An 18962-nucleotide genomic window follows, 5' to 3' on the forward strand; every position below is an offset into this window, starting at 1 on the left:
ATGTAGGGAGAGGAAAAGAAAGAGATGTCATTGATTTCAAGGGCTCATAATTTAGCAGGAAACATAACCTCATAAAATTAGCCTTAAAACAATATGAAAAACTGAGCAGGCCACACCCAAGAAAAACACACCAATCTAACTGTGTGTGAAACTTCATCTCCTTTTAAAGACACTTGACAGTTACTTCCCCAGTGTGGTAAGTCCCAAGAAACTCTGAGAAAATCCTTCTACTCCTATTACATTCATAAAGTTTTTATTGCTTATGAATATAGTGGTTTCCAAACTGCTCATTAAGGATGCAGGTGGTGTTGTAAACGTGGCCTAAAACTAACTCTTCATGATGCCAATGCTGGCCAAGAAAATGGGTCCAGGGACTGGGAAAAAAATCTGTCCCTTCCATGATTTCACTTGATGAAACTATCCTGTCATTTAAAACAAAAAAAAAAAAAAACAAGCAAACAAACAAAAAAACTGGAAAATTATTTTAACCCAAGACACAAGCTTGGGGCCTTGATTTCTCTCCCTTTGAAGTTGCGGGGATGAAGTGATCTTAGTATTTTTACAGTCTGGTCTGGAAACAGCAATCAGGACTCTTGTAGGTCCTCTGTGCTTCCATGGTTTAAGGATGTGTAGGAAATAGGAAGTCAAAGGAGCGTCTGCCTGGGTTGCTCTGAGAAACAGCCTCTTTCTCAGGACACCTTGAGGGTGGACTGAATTCAAGGAAGATGACTTTTTTTCCTGGTAGTACTCCAGGAACTGGAGCCTTTTAAAACTATATGACATCATCTTTGGCTTTGAGAATTCTGAATTAAACAAGAGCTTTGTCCAGAGAACTAGGGTTAGATTCAGAGGATGTCTTGAAAGGATGTCAGAGTCAGAATCTTATGTCAAAATCTAATCCTTCCCGAAAGAAGACAAGTGAGTCGTTCCATCCGAGAAATATGGTCCTGTCGCACCCATGGGGAGAAGGGAGGCAAGCTCACGTTCTGACATTCTTGGAAGGCACCACTTGCGTGGTCCTCTGCTCTAAGATAAGATTTATTCAAGACCCATTTCCCCACTACCTTCTCTTCAAAAGTTACCTCTGACTCACCCATCAAATGTTAGCCAAATGTAAATCACTTTAACAAACCACCGCAACATGCTGCATCCTAGTAAATCTCCAAGCTACTCTTGGAGCTTTAATTGCTTCACCAGACTCTCAAGTGAAGACCTCTGCAGCTCATCAGCAGAGCTTTGTCCAGTTCTGCCTCTTCAACTGCAGGTGACCCATACCCTACAACGTTTGGAAGGCGAAGTTGGAAATCTGACTGTAAAAGAAGAGTCCTCACTGCCAACCAATCAAAATGCCAGGACACTATTTTTAAGAAATCAAATCCATTCAATAATTTATGATGTCTAAATCTAAGGACCTACGATGCAGATTTCCAACAAAGGCAGATGAAGCAAGAGAATTGAATATAGCCATTAGTCAAATGCTATGAAAGCTTAAAATAAAACTTCGGCTCTCTCCTCTCTCTCTCTCTCTCTCTCTCCCTCTCTCTTTTTTCTTAAATTCAATTTGAGTCTTGTGAAGGACTGAAATGAAATAATCCATAATCTGCAATTCAAACCAGAAGGTTTGGAATAGTTTATAACCACAAACAAAAACAAGCCAATTAAGATGGCCTCTTTTTATAACCAGAAGGAATTCCAGAGAGATGTCTTTATCCAATCACATGTTAACAACAGAACTACTCCATCTACAAATTTTGAACTTGCAATTTTTTAATATTGCTGAAGATTTACATCATCCAGTTTCTTTGGTCCCGTCTGTTAAGTTCATACATTCTTTCTCAGGAATCCCATAAAGTCTCAGCTAATGATTAATATCTCTGTCATGGTTCATGTTAGGTACAAAGAACTGAATGAAAGTCTACTAACGAAGGTAGGTTATTAGATCCTTCTTCCAAAACATCACCCAAAAGATGGCAAAAGCAGGGTCCATAAGAATCTGCTAGGAATGTGAGGCACACAAAATGATCATTTATGAATGTCTTTCCTGCCAGAGATACCACAGAAGTTGAAATAATTGTGCAAAAAATTCTCAGCAATTCAGAATCTGAAGAATGCCATGAAGCTCCTATGCAACTCATTTAATCTCCTTGTGCCTCAATGTCCTCATTTGCAAAATGAGGGTATGGACTGGAGCAGGAAAAGGATCTTTTTGTACAAAGGTCAATATGTGAAAAAATGTTAGGGTGTTACACTTTGCTTCATTCCAAATGAAAATAGTTTATGGAGTAGCAACTTGGATTACCACTTTACCAAATGGAAAAACACTCTTTGGAAACTATGTTGCTTTAAGCCAAGGAAATGTTGATATTCTATCATGTTTAGTAACAGTGTGAAGACAATGTTCTAACCTTTGATACCAGATTTAGGGAGGAGCTATGGGCCAGAAGAGTCAATAGGATAAGTGTTAATAATCATTGCTATTGTCAACTCAGAATTAACAACACCTGGACAGCTTTTAAAAAGAATTCTTTGATTTTCAGGTCCAGATCCCACCCAAGAGTTAAATCTCAGTATAGAGGTGTAGACACCTACTCATACTTCAAAGTTCCCCACTGAAAATTTGAGCCCCTGTTCTAGAATAACCTTTGGGAATTACTGTCTAGAAGATTCTAGGATCCTTTTGAGCTCCAGATGACAAATCTACACTTGTTCTGATATCAGGTAATCTCACAGATAAATGTCCTTGATTATACTGTGATGACCATTTAAGTCCTCAGACTTTGGATAGTATTCATGTATCTCCTGGGCTGTCTGAATCCTCATTAAACATCTCACAGTTTTATCAGTTAAAATATGCTGAGAAAAAAAATGTATTCTGTACTTAGGTGGTCAAAAACTTAAATGCAGAGTGGGAGTGGCAAACTTACATGTCAGTAAGACCAAAGGTTAGTATGAAGATTTTAAAAAAAGGAAAGGAAGAAGAAAGAAAGTAAAGAGGGTGTGAGGACAAGAGGGAGGGAAGGAAATAGTCTACTAACTGGCTGCATTCAGTTTAGGGCCCCAGATATATAGATTTTCTAGTAAAGCAAGTATGTAGATTCACTGTCTGAAACAAGATGAAAAAAATTTGGAGTATTCTGAAGAATAATAGGGACCCAAAGAATGATAAGGGAGTGGATGGGTGGATGGAAAAGAAAGGAAAGAGAAAAAGGGTCATCCCAGGGGTTGTCAGTCCTCTTTGTGGCTTGGCCAAAGAGTCATAAAGCTAATAACCAGATGGAATGCAGGAACCAACATGGCTCTCTATGGTCCCCATCCCACCCTCTCTTTACTTCACTGTACCACCCACACTGTAAAGGCAGGAAAAGCAGCAAAGCATAAATTTAGTTCATTATCAATCTTCAAACAAAGCTCCCTCCTCTGTCCCCTGCTGAATAGCTCCAGGGCCTGGCAGCCAAGAGCCTTCCTCATTTGGCTCCATCCTTGTCTCCTGACTCCCTTTCCTGGTCACTTGTCCCAGTCACATAGTCACTCCACTTTAAGTTATTCAAACTCCTATTATGCTGAACTTTATTCTCTCTTCCCATTTTATTTCCCAGTTTGACATTTAATTCCTGGAAAGCCATGGTAGTACATGTCTAAATTCTATCCATTCTCCAAAATTCTGCTTAAATGGCATCAAAGTCATAAGCCTTCCTCCCTCCCTTCATTTTTTTTTTAAAGATTTATTTTTATTTATTTATACAAGCACTGGGTACAGTCAGAAGCGCGGGAGGGTGAGAGAATTCACCAGAGCCAGAGCGGGGAGCAGAGCAGGCAGAAGGACCGAGGTACACTGCTGAGGGGAGCAGCGGGCAGCAGGAGAGGTCTGCGTGCCATGTGGGACCCTCCTCCGGTGGCCAGGGAGCAGCCGGGGATCAAACCGGCGCCGCAGAGGCTGCGGGCAGCTTCGCAACCCAGTGCTCAACCGCCGCACCACCGGGGAGGCCCCCTCCCTTCATTTTTAAGTGAGAGAGGACTTTATCTGAGTAGAGCACTGATCTTTTGTCATCTAGTACTGTAATTATTATTACCAACTCTCCTGGTTGGTAAGCCATGGGACTCACTAGTGGGCTTAGATATTTTTGCATTTTCCAGAGTGTCCAACACTGTGCCGGGTAGACATAAGACACCCAGTAAAGGACCTCCCTGGTGGCTCAGGGTGTTAAGCATCAACACTATGAAGGTATCCATAGCTGCTGCAGCATGAGTTTGATTCTCAACCAGGGAGCTGACCCACATAGCACAGCAGATCTCTCCTGTCTTGCCCTCTGCTCCCCTCAGCAGTGTATTTCAGTCAATCTGCCTGTTCTGTTCCCCACTCTGTCTCTGGTGAATCCTCTCACCTCTGCCCCCACATCTCTGGCCCATACCCCAGCTCTTGTATGCATAAATACATCTTTAAAAAAAAACACACCCAGTAAATATGTGGTCAGGTGATTTGCTGATTATATTGTGTGGTCATTCATTCATTCATTCATTCATGCAACAAAAGAATAAATACTACTTGTTCTGAGAGTATAACTAATACCCTGAAACTTATCAGAAGTTTCTTTTGTACTTTCTACACCAACTGGCTACTGCATAAGGAAAAAAATCCTTGTGAAGATACAGAAGATACAAAAGCAGGAAAAACTGATTCTGCAAAATTTGCTGGCACTCTCCTATCAGTGAATAACAAAAAGTTCCTGGGTTTAAAAAGACATTTCATAATATTGGGCAATATCACATTACTTATCTTCAGTAACAGTTCATAAAAATATGTATTCCTATTCTTAACATTAAAAGTTCTACTTAAAAGTCGAGGCTATGGGGTTAACTCCTAAATTTATGATACTAACCCTAAATAAATCATCTTCTTTTTCACATGGATGAAAGCTATAATTAGCTCAAGAGTTTGCAAAACCATGAGTCACAGTGGCAAGCAGTTGATCTCCTTGTCCTATCAACAGACCCAAACAAGTAAAAAATACCTTTTATATTTTTACATAGAGTATTTGTAAAACAAATATTCTAAGCAAATTTATGGCTTTGAAATGCACTTTAATATGAAAATCTGGGTATGATTTTTCCTAATAAACATAAATGTATGGGCCCAAACATTTTACATACATATATTCACATCAAAGATCTTTTTTAGTCAGAACTCATAGCAGATATCTCTACAGTAACACAAGACTACCCTAATTTTATAATGCTTGCCATCTTTTCCCATCCCAAGCCCCTGACATCTAACCATTATATTAGTTTGTGGAACAATATGCTTGCTGTATCTGGCAAGAAACATGACTTACTATGTTTAGATTAAAATTAATTTCATTTTCTTGACTCTGTCTCTCACTGTCATTTTACTACAATATAGACACATCCCAGGTTACTTTGTAAGAGAAAAAAAAATTGTTTTATTCAATTGCAGAAGAAACTGCACAATTTAATCTGATGACTATGTGGAGGAGAAAATAGTTCCAATGACGACATCTTCCAATGTCGATTGATTTTATTGCAGATGTCACCTCTGTGGGCTCTATTAATTCAGTTCTTTCTTCTTAATTCAAGATTGTAATCTCAGATTGTTGCTCTAACATTTTATTGGTTCAAAATACATGCTGTAAAAATCCGTGGCCATCAAATTTTCCTGTTAGCTAAAAATAACCTATTCCTGTCAGTTAGAATTAGCTGATAAAGAGTGTCAGAGCCTGTTCTGAGTAAGTTTGATAACTTCCTGTTTATGCGGCACTGACCCTTGTCTAATAAAGCTTCTTTGCCCCAGAATGCAAGGAGATTCTGCTGCATTCTATTCCTTAATGGCCAATACTGATTACTTTTGAAAGCCTTTAATACATTTCCCATATTAGACATGAACAGATGTCAGGTATGTTGCCAAGGGAAATTTCTTTTATGCAATCTTGGCTTGTTGTACAATAATAGCCCTTTCTCAACATGGGAAAAAATTACAGACCCAACTAATTTCCCTGACAGGGGAGAGTTACATATGTTTTCCACTTGTAGTTTTTACGACAAGTTTACAATTTTGCCAAACCTGGAACTAATTGGAACTGTTTCCAAAAGCGGCCCAATAAACCCCCAAAAGTGTAGAGCCATTGGAAAAGGCAGCCAGGGATAGTTTGCTTTTACGTTTTCTCCATTTTGGTCAAAGAGGAGGGGAAAGTTAAGATTGCAAAATTATTTCATTTAAGTTGCTTAAACACTTACTGTTTCATATCCTCCCAGTTTTTGAGCAGCTTGAAACATAGTCCAAAGGTTAACTGTTAGAGGGACAATAAGTATTTAGATAAGCATTGCATTAACATATTTCCAAGAAATGTCAATTAAAACATTTTGTTCTGTTTCGTTCTGATTTTTTCAATGAGAAAGAGAAAAAAGAAATACTGACGTACCCCAGAGAGCAACAGTCTCAGGAAACAATTTGCCAAAGAGCATTCAACAACAGGCTGTATTATTACCACTTAAAATATTTCTTAAGAAACACTCACAAATAGGGAAATCATTCTACTTTTAGGATGAAGGACAACAAAGTTCTAGTCCTGTTGCCATCAGCAACCCAAGAGAAGCCAATTTGCAGCATCCTTGGGGAAAATATGGGATTTCAAAATCGGGGTTGGTTGCGTTCAACCCTTAGAAAGAAGCCATTGATTAAATGGTGCTACACAATGCTTGCCTCAGATAAGGACTCTCCATAATCAATAAATAACAGCCCCTTTAATGTGTGATTACCTTATCAATAGAATGTCTGATGGCAGTGCTATATGAAATATTAAAAGTCTTGTACCTTATTTCACTAACACACAATGACTTGCAATGAGTAGAAAAATAAATATTCACACTTGAGGCAGCTGTGATACAACAGATCAAAGGGAAGGAAGATCGTCATTCACAGAGGAATCGAGTCATGAGTCCATTTAGTGCCCTCACTTGCCTGTGTGATGTTGAAATATATGGATATTTTTAAAACAGATTTCCCTTTGCAGGGTTTGCATATGTTTATGTTGTTAAACAGCTAAGAAAAATTGCTAGTCACCCTGTTCCATTGTACTAAAATATCATGGAATGGGATGGTTATGGATTTGGTTCTTTGACAAGTGAGGGAAATTGAATTTCAAGTAATCCTTGGTAAGGAAAATGAAATATATATATATATATTTTTTTTTAAAAAAGGCTCCTTGACACAACATGTTCGAAAAGCCTCATTGAACCCTGCACTATTTCAAAGCTATCTTGGCCTTGATTTAATCTGAACCAATGCATAATGCAACAAAGCTGTTCATAGTACATTAATTTTACTTCTATTTCAAGCAACCAGTTTTCAGACAAACATTGTAATCATTCGTAGTTATATAAGTTTATAATGGCTGCGAGTGTTCTCTTGCAATCAGTGCCAATTGCTATTAGGTATGTAAATTGTTATGTAAAACATACAGGTTTGACATTCTTCATCAAAATGACACATGGTTTTAATCTAGGAAGATACATTTGGAGAAATACTATTTCAAGCAAGGGCTCACTGCTTTGTGTGCCATGAAATCCAGAAGCAAAATATATATTCAGTTGTGAAATCAGGGCAGGATCTGGGTTTCTTCTCTTATGTGGAATTCTGCTCAGCTATGAGTTCCCTGTTCTACTTATAAATATGATGACACTTGAATGTACTTGTCAAAGTGATTCAAAATGGGGACCTCAGTTCAGATCTGTGCGCTTGCTTCCTCTGAAGTCAGGGTTTTGTTATCTCTAAACAAATTTGGGGCTTAGGCTGTATGTTTTCTCTTTGTGGTTGTTTTGTCCACCTTTTCATGTCCTCCTTTTAAAAGCTGTCTTTTCACAGGCAACATCTGTGCCTGATAAAGCTACGTCATATTATTATCTCAGAGGCAAGGCGTTGCAGACACTCAAGATTGACAAAACAGAAAATGAGAAACTTTCAACATGTCTATTTCCAGTCATAATCAGTGGATTCAAGCCTAAAAATATCTCACTGCAACTGTCCCAGAAGGGAACAATGTAGCGGAAAGAGGCAGGGAAAAAATTCCTGGCTTGGATGATTCGTAGATTTAGTATAAACAGAGCATCATCCCCAGATTAGGATTTCAACATACTCCTGAGTCAAAATTGTTTTCCAATTCAAAGAATCTGAGCAGTTTTGATATTTCAGAAATGAAAACAAGTATACTTACTCTGTTTAAAACCTAAATAGGGTATTCGTTCTATCGGTGTTTTCCTTTCTTTCATGTATTTATAAAGTGACACCAGGAAGGCCTGCTCATCCGCTCTACACTCGTCACCAATGGCAACCTTTGGTTTTTCTTCATTTGAGACTTTTTTACAGTTATTATGGTTATTCTTCGGCTTGGTCAATGCTGACCTGGCCTCACATTTCACCTGGAAAAAGGAAAAATGGCCACATTAAATCAAGCCCAGCCCAGGATTGCTTACAAAGACATAGCAAGTGACACTCTGAACTGAGTAGGAAGGCTGAACCTGTAAATTACCCTTGCCCTGAAATAGCTTTTTAGAGGCATCACTGAATGTGAATAGTCTTGAACTCGGGTGTGTGTGTGTGTGTGTTACATTTCCATAAAAAGCCAGATAGTAAATATTGTGCTTTGGGGGCCATCAAGTCTCTATTGCAGTACTCAACTCTAGTAGCAAGCACAATGTGTGAACCCATGGGTGTGTCCATGTCCAATAAAACTGTATATTAACAGGGGCCACAGGCTATGGTTTGCCCAACTGTGCCAGACTTTTTTAGATGCCTTACCAGGAAGTTGATGTGAAACCAAAATGGGTTTCCCTGTGGTGGGACCATTCTTCTACCTCTTTGCATACTTTATTTTTCCTAAGGGACTAAAGCCGTTAATATCACTGAAGAAACCTGCCTTCTTAATTCATTGCCCCTATTTTGCAGTTTGTATCAGAATGAAAGAAAGGTTTATTTTTTCAGAGTAAACTTATGGTGCTGTTCCTTCTTTCAGCAACCTGGAAAAACATGTCGATGCCAGCAAGCTCCCTGCTGTACCTGAGAGGACCAGATACCTCCTCAGCAGGAAACGGAGGATCTCATTCTTTAACTAGAGAGTCTTGCTTTTCACTCAATTCTGAGAATATAATAGATGCTAACTTGCCACAAAGGAAAAAGTAGAGGTCAGTGAAAAACCCAAGAAGAGTAAGTGAAAAGCTTCACAATTAAAAAATAAATGGCGTTAAGTGTGCATGTGGACCTCGGTGTAGAGCGGCTAACCTCACACTCCCCCTCACTGCCATGTTCTCCAACAGGCCTTTGATGGTTGTTAAATATAATGCTAAGTTGCTGAGCTATTTTAATTGTAAAAGGGGGAAGTACAAAGGGTCAAACTTGGAGTTCAAGTGCGCCCGTGGGGAATGTGTACATTCCAATATTCTTTACATCTCCATATCCAACATCGAAGAGAGGAGGGCAGTGCTAGGCAAATGTTATGAATCAAAACTTCCCACATATTTGACGTTTTCCATTTCAGATTTCTGACCCCTTTTTCTTTCCCTTCAGATTCTTCTTCCCAAACACTAACAACATAATAAGCTCTACTTATTTATTACAGGGAAGTGTATCCTCAGTAAGGGTTTTCTTTATTGGTTTTTCTCTCAAGTGAACATGCTATTTAATATCTTTAGACTGGTCCTAGAAAAATAAAATTTCCCATACAACTCATTCAGCTGGACCTTTGATAAGATTTTAATTTTTAAAAGGCTGTGGAAGTGGATTAAGACCCTTTCCAATGTAGAAATTTTACTTAGAACATTTTTAAACGTTGGTAGTTTGTAACATTATATTAAGGCAAACATCTTATGAAACTTCATTATGTCATTTTCCACTGCAAAATTTTATAGTTGAGTCTAAAGTTCTGATGAAGTCTATAATTTAATGGCTTTTTGAAATCACAAAATCATTCCAGTTTCAATTGGCATTGCTTATCCCTAAGCCCTCAGGGTTTTTTATTTTTTGAGTGCATATTATATAGCCAGGCTCTTTCTAAGCATTTTTTTAGGTATTATCTTCCTTCATGCTCACAACCCTAATGAGAAAACTGAGAACAGAGAGGGTGAGTAACAAACACAAAATCACATGATCGTGCACAAGTTTGTAAGTAGTGAGTGGAGTCTGACCCAGGTAGTTTCACTCTAGGGATTATGGTTTTAAACACTATACCTCAGTGACACTCTTACAAAAATTTTAAATTATAACAGTTGTGAAGACACACTTCCAATTAAAAGAACTTATCTTATTACTAGGCATTACAAAATTTACAGCTTAGAGATGTGATTTATCACAGGAGAAGGGAAAGATAGAACCAGGTAGTTGCCAAAGTATAAAAGGGCTTCCTCATTCCTTCTATTACATGTTGAACAAAGGGAAGGAATCAAATATCAATTGAGTACCTCAACTGAGCCAGATCCAACGCTGTGAGATTCATAAAGTCTATTTAATGTCATAGGAATCATGGAAAGGAGGAACTGAATCATATTTTAGAGTTGAGGAAACTGAAGCTGAGCAAAGTTATGTATTTTGTCATTTGACTAGTGAGGGAAGAACTCTGGGTTTAGAGCTTAGGTCAGCCTCACCCCCAACTCTTGTACAATCAGCAGTAGATGTAAGGTTTGCATGCAAAACCACCGGCTGTCTTAGATTCGCAGTGGAAATGGGCCAATTATCTATATTCTTGGGTCAGAAGTATCACTGTAAAGGGTGTATGAGGTTTACCTAGATAGCTGCCTAATTTTCTGCCTCACCTGTGCAGAAACATCCAGAAACAGAAGATAGAACAAAGAGGGTACACAAACCAGGTCCAAAGTCACTTGACTGCCTTCTTTGCAGCAAAGGGTCCAGATAAACACAAACTGCTCCTGGGGGCCAGCTGCTTTGTAAGCAAACAATGGTTTCCTTGCTTGGACTCATTCCACACATTTCTTCAATTCACATAAATGAGCCCTTTAGGGTATTATTTTGGTCTTGGGTAGAACCAGGCCAAAATCTTTTTTCCATTTTTTTTTTCACATTTACTCAAAACAACCTCAGCCTTTTAACCTGTGAAATATCAAATAGGAGCTAGTCTGTGTGTTGACCTTAAGAAAGTCCAAACTTTTGATGGTGACAGTTAGCTACTAGGTCTGTTTTCCCAACCTGAACACCTCACACATGTTGAGTTCACTAAGAGTTTTGGGTTTTACAAAGTGACTGAACAAGTGCTAATTAAAGAATCGACATTTAACATTTTCATTGAACCATCACCTATTTGACATTAACCAAATCCTTTTCCTGGATTGAGTTATAACTAATCCAGACTCAACTGGGGCATCAAGATGTGCTGAACCAGCAGGAAAGAAGTGGGAGTCTAATTTGAAATGATCACTAACTTGCTAAGAGACCCTCATTTTCTCCCTCAGGATATGGGAAGAGTTAGTTCTGGGGGGTAGCTATGAGGACCAAATGTGATGAAAATATAATATTTGTGAAATATTGGAAGTCTATCTTGTGACTTAAATGAATTAATTTATTGCACAATATGGTTTCCCATTGTATGCTCCTTGAAGAACATAAACCATCCCTTATACACTTCTGCCTCTGGAAAGTGCTTACAGGAAGTGAAAAGTCATCTGCCTTCTATCAAGGTACCTTCATTAAGGTACTAAGCAAAGAAGATTTCTCTAGTGTAGATCACCAAGAAATGGGTTTGGGCCCCATTTCTGTTGCTGTAAAATAACTCAAGAGAAATTGAAGGATTTGGGTTGAATGCATTCATGATATTTCTAGAAAAATGGACACATCCATGACATCATCAAAGATCTGGAAGCCTCTTCCCCATCATGTGACTGCTGTCTTTGGAAAGCCGTGAAATTCTCTGTCCCTTGGAAAACAGAACCTTGCAAAGCTAGTTTCTTCTTCATATTGAGACAGTGTGACATTAATGGTGACAGGCAAATGACTCAATTTGTTTTAACAATTATGCACACAACATACCCTATGGGTGCTCACTCTAAGAACTTTGTTCTGTGGAGCTACGGGAAGCTGGTACTTGTCCACAGTTAGAAATGGTCTGATTGAGGCAGTATTTTGAAAAATAAAATCATAAAAGTCTTGGTCATAAAGTCAAACTACCACCTAAAATGTTCCAAGTTCAGCAAATGATCAGATGGTCATAAGTCTGTAATCTCAACTACAGGGTCTCCTAGAAAAAAAAAATCACTTTAAGACACCAATGCCTATTTAATCATTGTCCTGGCCTCAATGTGGCCAGGGGCCATTGGTAATTCTGTAGCAATTTTCCATCTCTCTGCTGGTGCCAACACACAAGTCCACCATAGTTTCCCTCTAGCAGTGTCTCTCTTCTAGATGAAGTGGCTTTGCCAGACATTCTAGAAGCAGCCAAGACAGGACTGTAATCTGAGACTCTGAGAAGAGCTGGACTTTCAGACAAGTCCCCAGGAGCCAACTGCTGCGTGACATTCATCCATTCACCACTGAAATCAAAATGGAGGGATGACTGAATGGCACACGGATAGGGTAAGTGGAAAAGGTCACTTAGAAAACCCAGGCTTGGCTACTAGTCCTCTTAAGAGGGATACATCAGTGAACATCCAATACAGGGGATCAGACTCCCTTTCTCTTCAGTTTTGTGGGTCCTACTGTGAGTCATGACCTGTCTTTGATGAAAAGAGACATTGGAGGCGCTGTTCTTAGAGATTGTGTCTGAGTTCTGTAAGCCTCCCAGAGGCATACTTTGGTAGCGACTCCAAATGACAGGAGAAGGAGCTTCATCCTGCTGGGCTCAGGTACAGAATATGCTGGGGTAAACACATGATGTCACCTCAGAGGTATGGGGCAGGACGCCAACACAAGACTTTGGCAGCAGAAGCTCTGCTGAATGTTATGATCCTAAAACCTCACTGCTTGATTCTGCAGTATCTTGCAAATCACATCACAGGGAATAAACTCTTCCTGCTGACATCCTTTCAAGACCATGAAAGCTGAGGCCCTTGAAGGTAGTTCTAGGACTTACATGTCCAGATTATCAGAAAAAATGTCATTCTTGGTATCCACAAGGGCTCACTCATAGAAGGTTAAATTAGCAGAACAAAAATAACTGTAGAGAAAGATGGATTTGTTTTTAGCCAGAAAATGCACATTTCTAGTGGCTCATTTCTTTTTAACCCTTTGCCATCTTGGAAACATGAAGAAATATTAATCAAAATGTCTTCAGATGAAACAACCATCCCTGGAGATGAAATGTATAGAAATGCGAATGTCTAGGATTTACTTCATTACACTGGGAGGCGGAGTGAAATACATGGCAGTAAAAGAGGAGATTGTCAACACAGAACTGATTCATGTTTTTCTGCATTAGAATCTTCTAAATTCTTTTAGAATAACCAAAACTTCCATTTTGGGAAATTTAGTCATTGGATCTGGAAGTGAGGTGTCAACTGAAATCTTGAATTCAGGTTCTAAAGAAGCTATTGCTGTCATTGACACCGATACAACACCTAGATGCAAACACTCAGTAAACAGTACCATGGAAATCTGACCCCAGGTCACAAAAGCCAAAAAGATAAGTCTAAAAATATGAAGTGACACTTCACCCTTCCTGGTGCTGAATACCTCAGGCAGCCACTTTCAAGATTCCAGAGAATGTGAAGGCACAACAGGTCCAGGCCCTGAATAAAGCCTAGAATTTTTACTTCCATTCTGCATTCATAGAAAACATAATTAAAAGCTTATAATTGTATAGATGGGTATATGCATGTACACAACTAAATATTTTGCTGCGGTCTTTAATTTTACTTTAATGCAAATTACAGGTGACTTTGAAATAAACGTAACTAAAAAGATTGACTCTAGTCATTTCTAATTGCATTCTCTGTTAATCTCTGAAACATATTTAGAGAACATATTCAGAAAGAGGATGGTTCAGCTGATCTATTTTTGACACAAGCAGAGTAAACTATGTCATTGTGTCACCTACTATGAAATCTCAGCCTCAGTGACGTGGGCGCTTAATCATCTGTCCTTTACGCAACAGGCCAAACTGGGAGGTGGGAAGTCTTTCTGTTGTCTAATCAAAATGCCTACAGTTCCCCCCAGCTACAAGGGGCGGGGAGGGGAGGTGGCGGGAACATACACAGTAGAGAGCTGTGAATACCAAAGCCAGATTCTGAATTGAAAACGACCAGCAAGACAGAAGATCAGAGAGATAAAGAGAAAAAGGAGAACTAAAAAAAAAAAAAAAAAAAAAAAAACAAACAAACAAACAAAAAAACAGCAAAATGAATAGCATGGAAGGAATGACCATACCTTGGCAATGACTTTGCCATCGGAATTGCTGTTTGAATCTTTAACACCACTGAATGAATCTCTTCTCTGTGGGCATGGTTTCTTTTTGCGTGGTCTGCCTTTAAGATTTGGCGCTGAAAACAAATGGAGAAGAACAATTGAGATATATTTTCATTTTCATGGGTTTCCTTATTAAAAACCGAAAATCTTCCTATAGTCATCCCCTCCTATTGTTCAGAAAAATGTACACATCTGTGACAGACACCCTCATGTATGCTTCTCTCTCTGACAAGCATCTTGGTAAACCATACATTTCTATGTATGTTTCCCCAAGTGATCTATTATACTTTAACATGTCTCAATAACATAATTAAAATGAAGCTCTTAGTTTTAAAAGATGATGTTAAAGAAAACACAAGTCCCCATTGTTAGAAAAGAAAGAAACAGGTTGTACTAAAAGATAACCCTGAACCAGGCTCCAAAGATCAGTCTTTGTTTTTTGTTTTCAGTCTTGTTTTCAGAAACCTAAGTGATAAGCCAGCCCATCACAGAATTACAGCAATGTAACATTTGAAAACATCTCTCCTTATAAGTGAAGACCTGAGCGTTATCTCAAATTGTAATTAAATAAAGATAGCTATAAAGAGAGACATTCATGATAACGACCTGAAAAATATTATTATTACTTGTATTTACTAATAATGCCACCAGCATGTTTCAAATCTCAACAAACCTGGCAAATACATTGAAGTCAGCCTATTCTCTTATATTTTTTTATGAAGATCTGGAGGGTTATTTAAAATAACTTCTGAAGATCATCCTGAGGTTAGCCTGATTCTGTGGAGATTATACGGTTGAAAAGCATAGACAAGATGCAAATCAAAGTTGTATTTCATCCTTGATGTTAAGCTTGATTGTCTATAACATTCATAAAGAAAGGGGAGGGGGATAAAGCTGCTCTTTACTGAGTGCAACGAGTGTCCGGCATCAGCTTTCACATTTAACTTCATCAATCACCAAGAGTTAAACACAATTTAAACAAACCAACTAACTAACTAGCCCTTCCTTGAACAATTCCAAAGGAATGAATTATACCTCAAGCAGTTTCTTTCAGTTCTTTCAAGGTACCCACACTTTCATTACTTTAAAGTATGATTATGACAATGCCTAATCTAAACAACTCAAATCCTCTTAACTATTAATCTTACTTAAGTCACTCCGTTAACCAGTGGTTTACAGACATTTTACATTATACTCATCTGACAAACACAATTAATCCCACTAACTTGATTTCCTACTGAGGATATCATTTTTGCTGTTGGTAAAACTCAGAAAAGCAGAACTGCCTTTACAATCACGCAACAGTTTAGAAAGTGGTTTGGGGGCTCAACCGCCCCCCTCCCAAATCCACTTTCCTCGCATTTCCCAAAACATTTGTCTGAAAGTTCATCGTAGGAAGCCAGCCTGGAATTCTCAAAGGCAAACAAGCTCACAAACAAGAATCTAGCGAAGAGAAAGTAGCGATTACCCATTCCAGTCGACAAACATCTGCCTGATGATGTCTGCGCTCATGAAAGCTACAGCATGTGACTGCTTCCCGGCCACGTCCCTGGAAGTCTGACTTGACTTGGTGTGTATGTCAGCTTCCCTCTGAATGCAAACCGTGAGGCTCAGCGCTCTGCTTACAACTCCCCTCCCCCGGCAGCTCCATTACTCATGTAAACACACAGCAGTGACTAGCACGGAGTGTGTGGGATGAGCTCTGAAGACTTAGCTGGAGTTGCCAGACTGGCAGGGAGGGCTCTGTTCTCTCCACCTCCCTGCACGGGGCTGGTGATTTCATCCAGCCTCTTTTGTAGATCCTGACCTCCTGTTCCCATGTCAGAGCCCTAATGCCACCTTCCCTGCGTGGCACCCACCTCAGCCTGGAGCCAGGGCGTGGACTATTTTGGTCTGGAGACTGTGTAGCACAGAAGTGTTTCCACAACTGACCCAAGTGCTAAGTCTGTAATGACCGGGAGGGACGAATGTACTTTCAAGTTCCTAATCAAAATAATAGCCAAGCAGCAAGCTTGACAGAAACAAAGAGAACTGGGGGCTGGTCTGAGGCATTTCACTAAAAGAAACAAAAACAATATCACATCTGTTCTGAGACTTGTTACTATGATCATATTGGTAAAAAGCATTTAAACCTACAAGGCATTTATTTCCAGAAAAGCTTTCAAATCCCTGAAGGCCTTTCAGATCTAGAGAACTTGCACTGAACAGGCTGTTTTAAATAAAGGCAAAGGTTCCGGGAACTGACAATAAGTCATCTCCAAATTGGGTCTATTTTCTTCATTCTTTGAGCTGTTTTCAAAACCCAGAGAAGCACATGTCCTTCCCCTCTGGATTCTGAGAATTACAAATTTAGAACAGACTAGCACCTAATATTCTGGTCACACAAACTTAAACACTGAACGAAATTTGATCAAGAGAAAAAAAAACATTGGTTCCTTCTAAGGCAAGTACATTGATATTTCAGGTCTGGTTACTAAGCCCCACCGATCACTCGAGTCTTTGATCTTCCCTCCAAACTCCTCTTCTGAGCCTCTCACTGTGTTCTTTGTGCTTTTAGCTGTGTCCTGTGGCTTATTCTAAACTGGAGCATCCTTATAGGCAGGTCCATCCCTGATTCTTCCCAGTCAGCCCCAGTGCCCACCCAGCAGGGAACATTGCATAAATGAATTTGTTGAACGGACATGTCATTAGTGGAAATAAAGATGTTCACTTATAGCTCCTTCATGTCTTCAGGAACTGACCACGCGCATACCTGTCACCTGAGCACCTATAAAACTGTTTTCACCTTTGCTCCTTTTATTGAGCTCTGGAAACACCACTGACTCTAGTTTGCATTGGGAATTGAGATGGGAATCCTGTAGGCCCTGATTACTGTGAAGCCATTGTGTCTGATATCTCAGTGCGCCCATAATCTTATCCCAGATGTAATACACAAATACATGAAGAGCAGCTGTTTAAAGTCCCCAGGGGAATGGAATGTGCAGGGCTGGGTGGGACCCCCAGAGTACAATCTGAGAACTTTGGATCCACCAGACCCCAGCAGGTAAAGTTTTGGAATTGAGGGACTGACATTTGGAGAGAGTAGAAGTTCTGGTACCCAGATTACATTTTTTTTTTTCCCTTACAGGGTCAATAAAACTAATAATTTGTTAAGTGGATGAGTAAAAACAAATTTTTATGGTGTGGTCAGTGGTGGAGGAAGCTAGTTCTGATTTGGAATTTTTTTACCTAGAAAACAGCCCCAGGTCCTCCCAGCTGCCCTGGACAGCTAAGGACTTGTACCAAACCCTAAGACTCCAGAATTAGACCTGCTCCAGGATTTGCATAACACCAGTCTCTATCAACAAAGCCATTCTGGGAAGCCATACTTACTGATAGCTTAACTTACTGATAGCATAACTGGCTCTATTTATTACTATTAAAAAAAAAAAAGGTAGTGTGAAGCAATGAAGGCACAGTTATTCTTACACGTGTATATAAGTCATTGCCCAGCCCTGGCCCAGTCCATCATAGAGTTTAGTAAATGTTCTCCACATGAATATGTTCAATATTATACATGAATAAGAATAATAGCTGATACATAATGGAGTACTTCCTCTGTGCCAGTGTCTGTTCTGAATGCTTTGCATATAAAACATCATTTAAAGTTCAAACAAGTCATCAGGAAGGCACAATGATTGTCCCCATTTTACAGACCAGAAAACTGAGGCAGAAGAGAAATTACATCTCTTAGCTCATTGCAATTGGTCACTGGAAGCAGAAGGATTCTAACCCAGGCAACTGGACTTTATCCAGGGCCCCTGCTTTAACTTTTCTGTAAGACACACACACATGCTCACTCTGTCTCATAATGAGGTATTTATATTATTAGCTTAGGCTGCAGGCACAGGGAGATTTCCCCAAATGAAAACACTCTCAAATACCACATAGCATGAGGGTGCAGCAGCCCATCCCAGGCACCAAACATCATCCTACAGACTTGACAGCAAGTGGGGTCCCTGACTCAGCAGTCGGTGAGAAGACTTCCACTAAAGCTACAGAGTCCCTATAAAAACTTGGGGTATCATACCCTTGTAGTGAGCCACTGACTCTTCTGCCTAATCAGGGAAATATCTCTGTGGTTTTTTTTTTTTTTTTTAAATCTCTTTCCTCTCTAACTACCCATCTGTTCCTCTTACTCAGTGCCATGAAATTAACAAGTATTCACCTTTGTGAAGTCACTGCTATTTCTATAGGTGTTAATCCCAGGGGGATGAGCTACCCCTAGTGCTCCAGGCTACTTAGACATCTGACCCATATGTTTGCTTTGTTTTTCCCTTTTTAAAAAACTCCTTCAAGTTAATAAATTATAGTTATAGTTTTTTATTTAAAGGCAATAGAACAAAACAAGTTTGAATTATTTTCCCTTTAAGAGCCTAGCTCATTTATATATTTATATATTTACTTCATTCATTTATATGTTTGCTTCACTATAGGTTCTGACAAGTATGTGTCATGGCAGTGCAGGTGTGGGAAACTTTCCTCTCAACCCCATTTCTTGCAATAATAA

At 39.3% G+C, this 18962-nt stretch overlaps 1 protein-coding gene across 1 annotated transcript in view; it reads right to left on the minus strand.

Annotated features, from left to right (window-relative positions):
* The window catches only part of ARID5B (AT-rich interaction domain 5B), a gene marked incomplete at both ends in the record, with an annotated part of 174687 nt that overhangs the window by 25009 nt on the left and 130716 nt on the right, over positions 1-18962 (minus strand). The window contains 3 exons of the mRNA XM_084245276.1: positions 6250-6302; positions 8226-8430; positions 14375-14487. Of these exons, the coding sequence (XP_084101402.1) occupies positions 6250-6302; positions 8226-8430; positions 14375-14487 (371 nt within the window). The remainder of the gene's footprint in view (positions 1-6249; positions 6303-8225; positions 8431-14374; positions 14488-18962) is intronic.

This window comes from Talpa europaea, assembly GCF_964194135.1.
Source record: "Talpa europaea genome assembly, chromosome: 10".
NCBI classification, from domain to species: domain Eukaryota; kingdom Metazoa; phylum Chordata; class Mammalia; order Eulipotyphla; family Talpidae; genus Talpa; species Talpa europaea.